General features: G+C 42.7%; 1 protein-coding gene across 1 annotated transcript; it reads left to right on the top strand.

Annotated features, from left to right (window-relative positions):
- The first annotated feature begins 5565 nt into the window (after positions 1 to 5565).
- On the top strand, positions 5566 to 12925 carry LOC108892301 (interleukin-7 receptor subunit alpha). The gene is made up of 9 exons (XM_018689787.2): positions 5566 to 5687; positions 5776 to 6060; positions 7848 to 7983; positions 8072 to 8229; positions 8874 to 9025; positions 9407 to 9563; positions 9656 to 9770; positions 9864 to 9936; positions 10363 to 12925. The coding sequence occupies exons 2-9, from the start codon at positions 5967 to 5969 to the stop codon at positions 10771 to 10773; spliced, it is 1296 nt and encodes a 431-aa protein (XP_018545303.1). The 5' UTR covers positions 5566 to 5687; positions 5776 to 5966; the 3' UTR covers positions 10774 to 12925.
- The last annotated feature ends 202 nt before the right edge of the window (positions 12926 to 13127 follow it).

The following is a 13127-nucleotide window of genomic DNA, read 5'->3' on the forward strand; positions in this document are numbered from 1 at the left end:
GATCCCAGTTCCCCCAGAATGCTGGTTCACTGCTGGTCCTTAGTTTCCAGCAGTAGAATGGGAGGCAGAGGTATCAGGCTGTTACGCTGCCATAGGCCTAAACTGCTGGGAGATTTCCCATGATGCACTGAGCTCCTGTCTCTTTCACTATCATATCTCATAAATATGTCACTAACTTGATATCTTCTCTTTCCCATAGTTTTCTGTCTCTTTCTGCAGGTATTTCTGCCTCTGGAGCTGTAGAGTCTGATCTGTGATGACAAGTCTCCTGCTGCTCCTACAACTCCACTCAACACCTGGAAATGATTAGTCTTACTTTTAGTTGAATTGCTGCTATTATTAGCTGTTTTCCTCTCTCCTTGTGCTGCTCACGGAGGATCTGTTGGGTCTGTAAATATAATAATCTGAAGAGTACAGACCTGCTCTGTATGAGAAGTGCCTTAAGATGACGATGAAGAAAACTGATGAGAGTGAAGTGTAGGCCGGGGGGGGGGGGGGTGAACCTGACCTGAGCTGTAAATAACAGCTGTGAAGTATAAGTACCTCTGAGTACACAGTGTGAGTACAGTCGCAGTAAACGTCCTCCTCCTCTGAATCATCAGTTATTTCTGTATTTCTGGTCTAAAGACAGAAAGTTTCATGTTTTCACCACAAAGCCGCCGTGCGTCACAGACGTGTACTGAGAGGGGTGGGGGTGGGGGGTCGGAGGTGAGGATGGTGTTTCCCTGAAGCTGAAGTGAAAGCTGCTGTGTTACAGGAGCTGATCTGGTCAGTGTCGTCCTCACAGATCAGTCTGAGTCTGGAGCTGCTGCTGCTGCTGCTGCTGCTGTTTTTAAAGGATGAAGACATGATGAGAGGAGGAAGAGGATGTGGTGACGAGTAATTTCTGAACAAGTCTAACCCTAACCTCTGTTTGCACAATGTGCAACACCTTTCTACAGAAATTGAGTGGTGTGTAGAGGCTGCTGTGAGACTGAGTGAGAGTCTGTGGATGTGAGATGATGAGGAGACGACGTTGGGCTGAAAAAAGTCAAAACAACAACTGAGGAGAAGCAGGAAGCAGCGTTTGTAGCGAGGGTGAACAGAGGAGACATTCATGTGGCTGCTGGAGCCCGAGCTTCAAAGACTCGCTCATTTTGGTGTGGCTTCAGTGAAATTCAGCACCATGAGATTTTACACTGTGGTTTGATGGTATGGGTGTAGGTGTAAAGATGGGTGACAGAAATAGACGTACCCTCTCTGCAGGTATGGAGCTTATATATGTTGGTATGGGAAGACTTCCTGAACAGGAAGCAGCTTCTCACTGTGGACACACACACACACACATATATATATACTGTCAGTCAGAGTAACTACACCTACTGTACTGCAGTACTCTGAGTACGTGTACTGTACTCTCACTTGCAGCTCAAACTGTAGCTCAGTGTCTGTTTACTGAGCTGGAGAGTACTTGAGTACTTTTACTCAAGTAACAGAAGTACTTACTTCCATTCTTTTCAGGTATCAGCTTCTAAAATGTTCAGGCCTTTTTAAATCTTCTTTCTTCTGATTTGACATTAAAACAGTTTTAACTTAATTTTCCAACATCAAACATTTTGTAACTCTGCTGCATCAAGTTTATTCTAAGTGATTTATTATTATTATTATTATTTATTTTAACAACCGACTCATTTTAATCCAGTAATCTATTAAACATGTAGTAAACTAACAGAGTAGTAGTTTTACTGTTATTTACTTTAACTGAAGGATCTGAGTGTTTCCTCCTGTTCAGTCACAAAATAAATCTCATAATAATTATTCATAAAGAATTAGAATTTTTATTTTTAAAGTATCATCAGAGTTGATCTACAGAACCTCAGATTCTTCAAGAGACTGATAATAATTATTGAGTATTTTCAGTTGAGTAGAACTGCATACTGACTTTTAGTAGTTTTACTTTTACTTGTGCAAAGAATCTAAATATTAATTCTCCTCCCAACCAGAGGTGACAGATCAGCTCTGAGCTCAGACTGAATCACTTATTGATCATTTATTGATCATTTATTGCTGATTTAGTTTTTGTAATCTGTAAATATCAGAAACACTGTGTGTGTGTGTGTGTGTGTGTGTGTGTGTGTGTGTAGTTGTGTCCCTGCAGGTGAAGGTCGTCGGTCGTGCCCCCCCCCCCCAGGATCCAGACCCTTCAGTGTAAACAGGTGCTCATCAGATTCCCATCAGTGGCAGAGAGGGAGGCGACCGAACACATGAAACCACAGCTGAAGATGTTTTGCGATGCTGAGCGGAGATAGGAACCTGAGGCGTGTGGTTTGGTGGGGGCGGGGGTGAGCTTCTCTTCCCAGATAAGGTGCAGCAGAGAGCGCAGCACCATCCAAACACTCAGGGACCTTTAACCCTTTAACTCCCGCTCCGTCAGTCAGGGTCAGACGACTGAAGGAGAAAACAAACCTCCTCCCTCCAGGACTTTCTCCTCGTTGCCTCCTGAACACTGAACACGTTAACCACAGCCGCCGCCCACAGATACACCCGAGAGCTCGACGCCCCACCAACCCCTCAGCCCTCGAACCCCCCGGGCCTCATCTCCACCCACGACCGTCTCATCCTCACACGTCGTCTGAAACTCAGCACAGGATGTGAACGAGAAAATCTGAAGCTCAGACAGAAACACAAAGGTGTCGTTTCCAGGTAAAAACTAAAGCTAGCTGCTGAGTTAGCCACAGTTAGCCACAGTTAGCCTTAGCTAAAGTTAATCAAATCTGACTTTCATCTGATCTGAATATTCTGGTCTCTGATTAGCCTGAAAGGTCACATGATCTACCTGCCTACTGGTCCTGCTGCAGGTGGAGGCCTTAAGTCCTGGACCTTCACCTGAGGGAGCTCGGATTAGAAAGGTCTGAGCCTGAAGTTAATACCTTTATATTTCTGTTTCAGCTCTGTCTGAGAAAACCAGCGCAGCAGCAGAGACGCCATCATCACTGTCATCATGGCGACTGAGCTCCTCCTCCACCTTGGGGCCGGATCAGGTGATCAGGGCGGTGTTGGACGAGGACGATGGCGTCCATTCTCTGACGATCAGTTTTCAAAGAGCTGAAACAGAAAAAAAACAAAAGCTTCAAACTTTGTTCAGAATCAGTCAAAGAGTTGAAGTGAATGTTGAGGTAACGAGAGCTGAACTCTTCTCCTTCTACCTGAGGACACCAGCTGATCGACCAGCTGATTGATCAGCTGACCGATCGGCTGGTCGATCAGCTGATTGATCCCAGCAGACAGTCAGTGTCTGTGGTGTCTGCAGTCAGTCTGGGCTCAGCTCCACAGGTCAAAGTGTTTCTGCAGCTGCTTGGTCGTTCTCCTGCTGTAACACTGAGACACAGCTCAGGTACTGCACCGTGTTTCCCAGCATGCACTGCTTCACAACAGTCTTGCTGTGAAACCACCTGAGGCAGTGAGAGTAGGAAACAGAGCTAACCACGCTGAGGCCTGCTGCTGCTGCTGCACCTGACGAACTCACAAACACTGACATGTTTAAAGACGCAGCAGCTGATGAGAAAAGAGGAAATAAATCAGCAGCAGGTCACTGTGCCCCCCCCCCCAGAGGAACAGAAACATATGAGTTTGGATCAGAAACAAAAATGAAACTAAGACGTGTCGGAGGAAGAAGAAGGAGCCGTTTTCTGTCTGAACATGTTTGTGTCTCAGGTCGTCGTCGGTCAGCTGACACAAAGGTGGCAGACTGTGGTCACATGTCCTGCTGTCACCTGAGGCCGAGCGCCCGAGGCCGAGCGCGTAGTAAACGAAGACGTGTTCGTTCTGGCCTCATTTGAAAACAAACCAGATCAGTTGAGTAGACAGGAAGTGGTTTGTAGGTTACTGGTTAGATTTTGCTGTTTGACAGAGGAAGACTGATGTTTGACTCTGAGCTGCAGCTTCGACATCTGCAGCCGACATCTCTCTGAGGCATGGAGGAGTTTAACAGAGAGAAGACTTCACAGCACATGTTGTTCACAGAGTTTGATCTGAATGTGAAGAGGAATTTACTCTGTTCATCTGTTCATCTGCAGCTTTTATATGATGAACAACTTTTACTTCTGAAATGATTTGGTTCATTCAGTCTGAAATCTACCACGTCAAGTTTAAACTGAGCAGCAACAGACACAGGTCTGACCCCCGTCTCTGCACAACTCTAGTCTCTGCAGGATTCTGCAGGACTCTGGACTCTGCAGGACTCTGCAGGACTCAGGTCTCTGCAGGATGTTTTCAGTTTTCTTCCTCTCAGATTAAACATGGCTGATCCCTGATCAGTTCCACCACTGAGTCCAGACTGAGTCCAGACTGTGATACGAGCTGAGGCTGAACCTGGAGATGAGACTGATGAGACTCTGTGAACAGCAGCAGTTTGATGATGAGAGAGTTTTGTGTTAATAAAGAAATGATGACCTTCAGATGACCTTTCCCCTCGGCCTCGGAGGGGGCGTGTCTGTGTTTGATTGACAGCAGCTGATTAACGCTTATCTATGCACACAGTTTAACTCTGTCTGTTTTCTCCAGTCTCAGTTTAACTTTCTTGTTTCTTGTTTCTTCAGGACTTTTTTATTTTCATCGTTAATTTAGTCGTCGTATTTAAACGTTTGCTCCTCACCGTTTGTGATTTCTGTTCACAGGTCATTTCTGTCTGTGACTCGTTGAGATTCAGGACTGGACATGTTCATGTTTGTAAGTTGGATGAGGAAGAGACTTTAGCAGGAATGTGGGTTGAAGCGATCTGATTGGCTGTAAGGAAACATGTTCTCTAACTTGTCTAAACATGTTCTTTATCTCCACATCAGCAGCAACATGACGACTGATGAGAAGTGGTGTTTGTTTCCACCTGATGAATCTAAGTCCAGAGCAGATTCCTGCAGGACTGATCCTAAAACCAGGAAGTCAGTTAGCATGTTAGCATGTTAGCTCTTCCTGTTGTCAGTGTGTTTCTGGTTAAATGTCTGAAATAAGGTCTGTGGTTTTAACACAAGCTCAAGACATTTTCAGGTTTTATTCTCCAACATAAAATGGGTCAGTAAATCCCCCACTCCTGATGTTTGAAGCTTTTACGTGTCTTAAAAAAGGCGGTTGCTAACGAGTGTCTAAATGAGACTACAGAGGTTGTCGGGGACGTTAACATGAAAACCCATCTACTCACCAGTCCACCTTTACAGCCTCGTTGTGTTTCTACTCACGCTCTTTCAAACTCTCACTAACTTTCTAAGAAGAAAGGCTTTTGTAGAAGAGCTCAGAGCTAAATGAAATGACCAGTTGGAAGCTTAGTGGTGGAGACGTTGACGTCATGTGACCGTGGTGTAGTTGGTTTATAGCCTAACATTAGCTTCTTACTTCAAACATCAGAACAGTGGTGTTCATCTGTGAAGATGATCTGATCAACTAAACCTGAAGGATCAGAAACTTTAGCTGCTCACTGTTTATTTTCTGGAATAATCCAAAATACAATGAACGAGGGAACCAGGCTGATGTTGTTCCCTCTCTTTGAGCTCTGTGTTTGGTCTCCTCCACCTCCTCAGTTAAATCTCTGGCTCTTTAGCTGCTAAATGCTCCGTTATGTTCACCTGTTGCTCTCTGACTGAGTCTGTCTGCTGTCAACAGGGATTTTAATTTCAGGTTAAACTGGAGTCAGTAACATGGCAGCAGTGTGTTTGATGGTGAGGCAGTTTGAAGTGTCCAGTAACTCCTCAGTCTCTCTGCTCAGAACCTGCTGTTTGCTGAACAAAGATGTTTTCTGATTTACAGAACATCCTGTGAGCAAAGAACTCAACTCACCCAACAACACATCACCCCCCTCCCCCTTCCTCTGTAATGCTGGCCACTCCTTCTTCCTCTCCCTGCTGAAGAAAAGCTGTCAGCTGGTGAGGCTGCAGGGTTATGAGAGAGCCGAGGAACAGGTGAGTTAGTCTGCAGCTGTGAGGAGACTGGGTGAGGCGATGCCGTTTGGCTGGAGGATCGCTGAACTGCTGCTGCTGCTGCTGCTGTCGGCTGGAGCTCAGGCTCAGAGCGGAGATGGGGACACTGACATGGGTGAGAACATTTAAAACATCTATAGTACATGTGTGGCCTTTAATGGAAAATATGGATCTACAAAAAAGTGTCATCAATGTGTTGCACCAGTGTTTTTAGAATATATCTGAGAGGAATTACAGCACATGTGGTCCTGGACCTGAGCTTAAGACCTGATCCTGAGATGTTTTAAGACTGTAAACAAACAGTCAAAGACTCAGGAGCAGAGAGTGTCTGAGACTGGGATTTGAAATCTCTGAGTGAGTTGACGGTTAATGCTTTGATTGACATGTTATAAATAAATACATTTAAAAAAAAAGATAATCATTGTTACTGTTATTTAAAACACAATCTGAAAAAACCTTGTCTGTAATTTAAGGTAATTTTAAGGTAACGAGCCTTGTGAAAAACAAAATCCAAAAGTAAAATCTGCATCATTATTTATCATCATCAGCAGAAACACAGTGTTTCTGTTTAATGATCAGTGCAGATGATTTCAGACGCTCAGTAACAGTTTGATCAGAGTAAACACAGCTGTTCTGTTTTCACTGTTTCTTTCTCTGTTGTTTTCTGCTCAGCCCGTAGTGAACTGTGGCTTTTCGTTTCAGCCTAAACTGAAGTCAGTAACATGGTGCAACAGTGTGGTTGAATGGTAATTTGATTAGATGAGGGGTTTCCTGTATCGGTGAGTTTACAGCTGATCGTCTCTGAGAGTAACCTGTCCAATAACTCATCTTCTCCCTGCACAGAAACACAAACACAAACAGCACTGTTGACTCTGCTCTAACCTCTCAATACATCAGCTCCTACACAGCCATAATCAACTGCTTTACAGTGTGTTATGGATCTAGAAAGTCCATGAATTGTGCACAGAGAATTTTCTGTAAGGCATAAAAACAAAACTAAGAGCGTAGACAGGCATCAGATGATGAACAGTTATTGATTTTCAAAACATTTGCACATTTTCCTTTTTTCGATCAACTGATCGTCGAAGCTGTTGAAGGGTTTATTTTGTGTTGATCGTTGTGTGACAGTGTGATAGAGTTCATTATGGTGAGGATGGAGGAGGCAGAGATGTAAGACACAGATTATAACTCACCTGTTTGACCCTGCTCTTTCTTCAGCTGCTTCCCTTTGGTCTCATAATTAAACAGAGTAGTTTCATTTTTACGCAGATGATGCACATTTCTATCTTCCTGTCAACGCCTCTGATTCTTGCAGTTTGCTCTGCTTTGAGGATAGAACCACAAGTGTTGGGTGTTCTCTAGCTCTATGATGTGTCCCCGACCTGGCTCGAGCCAGTTCAAATTCAACCAATACCAAACCTCCCACCAGATATATCAGATTTTTGATTTGAGTCTGAACTTTGACAATGTGATAACAGAAGTTATTCCAACTTGTTTTTATCAGTGAAGAAACATCTTTAAAATCAAACCATTTCTGTCAGAGAGTTGTTCACGTCTGTGTTTGATCCCATCTGGATCACAGTAAATGTCTATATTCTGTATCAATTTAACTGGAACGCATTACTCCATTTTATGGTTCATGTCATTCAGGTTCTCATTGTTTCCAAGTGTTGAATGGATCAACTCTAACGTCAGTTAAAAACACAACTTAAACTGGCTTTTAACTGTTCCCTGTGACTTTATTTCTCTTGGATATTATTTTTATTATTTAATTTCTGCTTTATTTTCTTATGTCCTCTCATGTTAATCATTATTTATTCTTCCACTGTCCACTGTGAGTCCAGCAGTGTTACAGGAGTGCATTGTTAAATCAGTGGAAACTGTTTTCCTGTTTTTCCTCAGAGCCCAGAATCAGCTGCTGGTCTGATATCACGACAGGACAAAGCAGTCTGACCTGTGACCTGCTCGGAGGCAGGAACGACAATGAAGACGATGAAGACAATCATGAGGACGACAGCATCGAGAGAATGACCCTGTGGTAAAACATTTTAAATGACATCAAGTGTTGTTCTGTACTGCAGGGATTTCTGTCGTTAATCAGATCTCCTCTGTTCTTCTGTGGACAGCCGCACAGACTGCAGTCTGCAGGAAGAGAAGATACTGTGTGTGAATAGTTCTGGAGACACAATCAGATTCATTGACACACTTGTGGTTAATTTCAACCTGAGCGTCCACCTGAAGAGAGGAGGCAAGATTACAACAACCGTCGACCTGAAGAAAATAGGTAAATCCTCTCTGCAGCTCTGTGTTCACTCATGTCCCATGTATCTACTGATGTTTTTCCAAACTTCAAGATGTTTCCTGACTCAGATATTAAACTCTGAGGTGGAATAAGTCCAGCAAGATGTAAGAGCACAAGAATACAGGATAGAAACATGGGTCAGAGTTCATCAGTTTCTTTTGTTCATTTAACTGAGACAGATCAGATTGAGCAGCATGAAAACACCAGATGACCCTCTGAGTCTGCTGTTGTCCTGCCTGTAGTTGTAGTCGTTTATGGTATCAACATATTGTCTTTTAGAGGACTAGCATTACACATTCTCTCTGTTAAACAGCAGAAAAATCCCCAAAGAACAAAATCTTTGCTGCCATAGAATATGTGTTGCAATTCACACATTTTAACATTTTTTATTTTACTTTCAGTTTAATTACAGTTCAGTTTCTCTTTGTTCCTCAGAGTCTGTCAGTGTTTATAGTTGGAGTCACTGCCACCAAGTGGCCAAGAACAGAACAGTAAATGCAGCTCCTGCTGCCATGCTCAGGGTTTTTCTCTTGGTTTGGACCAAATGAACTGAATTACAGGTGATACAGAGACACACAGCATACCTGACTGATCATTACTGTCTCTTTGTTGTGTTGTTGCTGCAGTTCGACCCAGAAGTCCTCATGTGTGGAACGTCACCTTCAACCAGGAAACGAACCAGGCCACCTTTCATATTCGGACTCCGTACAACAACGATTACCTGAGAGTAGACAATCAGCTCTTCCAGCTGCGCATCTGGACCACAGGCAATGAAATGGTAGATTTATTGATTTACTATATTGTTGTCCTTAATGTTACTCCGCTAACAGGAGTTTTCATTGTGTTTATAGTGAGTTTATTCAGCACTAAGGTTAGTTCAGTTTAACCTGCAGGAGTTTCTGAAGGCTGCTACAGCAGAAATAAATTCATGATGACTGAAAACAAAGTTTTTACTACAGAAATAAATCAGAGAGAAAATCAGCAGAGAATCCCAGCTGTCACAGATGATGAGCTCAGAAAGACTGAAATCTGAAAAATACTTTCCCAACATGGTCAACCCATCATCAGGCCTGTTTTATATTTGGGCCGACAGCAATTATTATTTCTACCTTTGTCCAGCGATGATTGAACTATCACTGTTATTTCTGTTTGTCCACAGGTTCAGAACGTCTCATCAGAGGACAACATGAAGATCGACATGGAACACCTCTGGAAAAACACAGAGTATCACGTCACAGTGCGATCCATCCCGGTGAAGCATCTACAGGGCAGCTGGAGCAAGTGGAGTCAACCCTACACTTTTCTTACACCACCTGGTAAAAACAACCGCTCCTGTGAATCTCTAGAGATAAGACAGAAGAGAATAATGATCTTATTTAGCCAAGTCCTGTTTTTTTTCTTGCTGCAGGAGAAAAACTCCCAGTGGAGACGAGTGAACAACAGGAGACGCTGTACACTCTGATTGTGTGTCTCATTGCTTTAGTGGTGGTGATTGTCAGTGTTGTTTTCTTCTGGAAAAACAAGTACGACATCTCTGCTTTCTGGACAGAAAATCAGTGAAATGACACATGCTGTATTTTTTTCTTATTAATCTGTCTTTTCTTTTCCCTTCACAGAATATACACCTACATGTGGCCGAGCATCCCGCATCCTAAAGACACACTGGTGCAGATCTGCAAGCCAAATAAAGTGAGTTTTTACTTTGAGATTGAAGAAAATCAACAGCATCACAGTGTCACTCATACATGTGAAATATTTAGTTTTAGAGATGTGGGGCTGCAGCTATGACTCACAGGGATAGCTGGTGAGGTAACAGCTAACATGTTAGGCAGCCAGCAACCTGTCTCTGTTTAATAAGCTCCGATAACTTCCTCACTCTGAGGTCCGGAGGTAAGGACAGCTTCTTATTGGTCAAGCCACCTAAACCAACCAAACCTTTATCATTGAGGTGTCAGATCAGAAAAAAGCTCAGATTTTTGTGACAGGTTTGGAAAAAAACATGTTCCTGCTTACAGATGCATCACATCAGAAAACACTTCTGTGTTGTACTGGAGAACAGTTACTGTAACGTGCACCTTTCATAAACTAAATGTGATGCTTTTTCTGGTTTTGCAGGGTCTCCTGTTGAACTTTAAGCCTGAGGTGTTCAGCGCTCTTAAAGTCTACCCAATGGAGAAAACAGAGGTGCAGCCATGTGAGGAAACGGAGCCCTCCGTCAGTCCTGCTGCTGCTGATGATGCTCAGTCGACCAACCCCTGTTCCACCCAGAGCTCGGACTGCAGGAGCACCACCAGCGTCAGCACAGAGGAGCTGGAGCTCTCCGCCCTGCTGAGCCGCAGTTCCTCCGACGGAGAGGACAGCCTCCAGAGCACCAGTCCTTCTCCCATCAATGACCTTCGGCTCGGGGACGGACCTCGCACACCTCAGCCTGAACGCAACAATGGAGGAAACGAGGGCGAGGTGTTTGGAGTGAGTCAGCAGGAGGAGGCCTACGTCACCATGTCCAGTTTCTATCAGATCAAGTAGGTGAGGAGAAGGAAGAGGAACAGTGATGGACCAGGAACAGGACTGGAGCCTGTGTTTATCAAACTTCTGAGAATTACACTTCAAGTTGTTCTAAGGCTGTGGTTCCCAACCTGGGGGTCAGAACCCCCACGAGGTCCAACAATCTGAAAACAAATTTTCTTCTGTTTTCTTCCTCTTTTTTGGCCTGTCCGTCAGTCTGAAGAGATCAAAACTCCACCAGTTTCTGCTTCTTTATATAAATGTTGCTGAAGTTTTGACCTCTTCAGACTTTTTTCCTTCTCCATGCACCTTGGAACTGGATGAAGTTTTGCCAGAAATCCCCTCTCTGCCTCTATAACGTCTCTTGGCCGCACCAACGTGCGATAAGTGGATACTGTTATGAGAATTCAATTCAATTCAATTCAGTTTTATTTATATAGCGCCGAATCACAACAAAAGTCATCTCAAGGCACTTTTCATATAGAGCAGGTCTAGACTGTACTCTTTAAAAGAGGTATCTACAGAGAGAGACCCAACAGTTCCCACCATGAACAGCACTAGGAGACAGTGGAGAGGAAAGACTTCCTTTTAAGAGGCAGAAACCTCAGGCAGAAGCTCTGATTAATCACATGAATAATAACAGGCGGTTGCTCTACATTTGGGTCACTCTAAAAATTTACCCAAGCATAACATGCCTTTAATGTTTCTTTAGTTAATTTTAAATTACTTCCTTTTCAGCTGAGTCTAAAATGTAGCAGTTTGGTAAATGTTGGTCATTAACCCAAACCTATTGAAATGTAGCTTGTTGTGTATTTTGTTGCTTTTGATGCCAAATGATTATATCAGGTATTTTCATAATGTCTCACTGATCGTACACTGACATACTTCTTCATAGTCATCTACTGGCCACCATGGATGGCTGTTGGAGGAAGCTTAGGAGATCACCCCAGTGTTTCTGCATGTTTTATGACAAATCACACAGTACTTGAATGTTTCCAGAGTATATTACCATCTAGGCAGCCATTGGTTCAGTTCATATTTTAGCTGGATATGCAGTGCATTGTGTGTCTCTAGCAAGTTTAAAGTCATTCACATTTCAAACCATAGTGAAATAAATTAATTCTTGTTGCTGTCTGAAAGACAATCTCAAAATTAATTTTAAGGCAGGTGACAAATGAACCTAAACCTGAGTCTAAAGAGTGTTAGTGAAGTGGGATTCTTTAGCGCTCCTTCTCATCCGATTCATTAAACATGGAGAGAACTCTTAAACACATCACTACAAAGTCTTCCCACAAGAATCATCTACAATCCTCAACTCTACAACCTCAACCCTAAGTCCCCCTCAACCCACCCCCGACCCCACATAGTATGTCATCAAAAATGTCATAGTTTAAGATGTCATCGAAAGTGTGACAAAAGTGCTATGTCGTCAAAAATGTGATGAAAAAAAAAAATATATAACAGATAGTATGTCCTTAAAAATTTAATAAAAATGTCACAGTATATTAAGGCATCAAAAATCTGAAAACCTCTCCAACCTCAACCCTAACCCTATCCTCTGCACCATCAATCCCAAGCACCTAGAATGGCTTCCAAGCTCCTTTATATATGGAAACCTTTCAAAATGCTTTTCTCTTGTAGGGAAGCCTCTGTAGTCATCTGTCACTTGTCTGTACAAAACAAAAACATACAAAAACACCAGTGATGTCCTACAAAAGAAAGCTGCTCATATCTGTTAGAGAGCTAAACCACCTGCTGCAGAATGGACCCGGCTCTTCTCATTATTATACAGCACTCAGCCCTCATTTTTTCTCCAACCAACAGCACTGAATCCCTTATATCAACTCAGTCTATAGGTGAGCTGTGTTGCTGCAGCAAACTAAATGGACTGTTTCAGTTTGTGGCCTAAGTCATGGAGATGCCAAAAACAATGCTGCTTCTTAAAATATCTGACACAACCTACACCTCATGTTTCCTTACAGCAATGGCTGCAATAAATACACAGAATGTATATCTGCTTTATTTTCTCAGGATTAACAAATGTATTAATGATACTGTATATACTTTATGTTAATGTTTGATTGTACCAGATACATACCAGTGTTTCTTTATTTAAACAAAGCCTATTGTGTTGCATATCATTGTACAATAAAAGAGAAAAATGAGAATTAAACATACCGTTTCCTCAGATTTACTGACACTACAAAACAATGAGTTATACTTAAAAATAACATTGTACTGACTATAATGATCAAATCACTCAAAAAACCATGATACTATATTCATTTGGAAAGAAACTAGCTGCTAATAAAGCCACAGATCTTATCAACTTAACACATCATAATCAGAAAACACTTCTGTACCTAATCATAAAT

The sequence above is a fragment of the Lates calcarifer genome, unplaced genomic scaffold (genome assembly GCF_001640805.2).
Source record: "Lates calcarifer isolate ASB-BC8 unplaced genomic scaffold, TLL_Latcal_v3 _unitig_2163_quiver_1531, whole genome shotgun sequence".
Taxonomy (NCBI): Eukaryota; Metazoa; Chordata; class Actinopteri; family Centropomidae; genus Lates; species Lates calcarifer.

Bases quoted from the DNA above. Each gene is read 5' to 3' on its own strand.
- LOC108892301 (XM_018689787.2), top strand. From the start codon at position 5,967: ATGCCGTTTGGCTGGAGGATCGCTGAACTGCTGCTGCTGCTGCTGCTG. The intron at 6,061-7,847 runs GTGAGAACATTT...GTTTTTCCTCAG, and splicing joins AGATGGGGACACTGACATGG to AGCCCAGAATCAGCTGCTGG. The intron at 9,026-9,406 runs GTAGATTTATTG...GTTTGTCCACAG, and splicing joins GGACCACAGGCAATGAAATG to GTTCAGAACGTCTCATCAGA.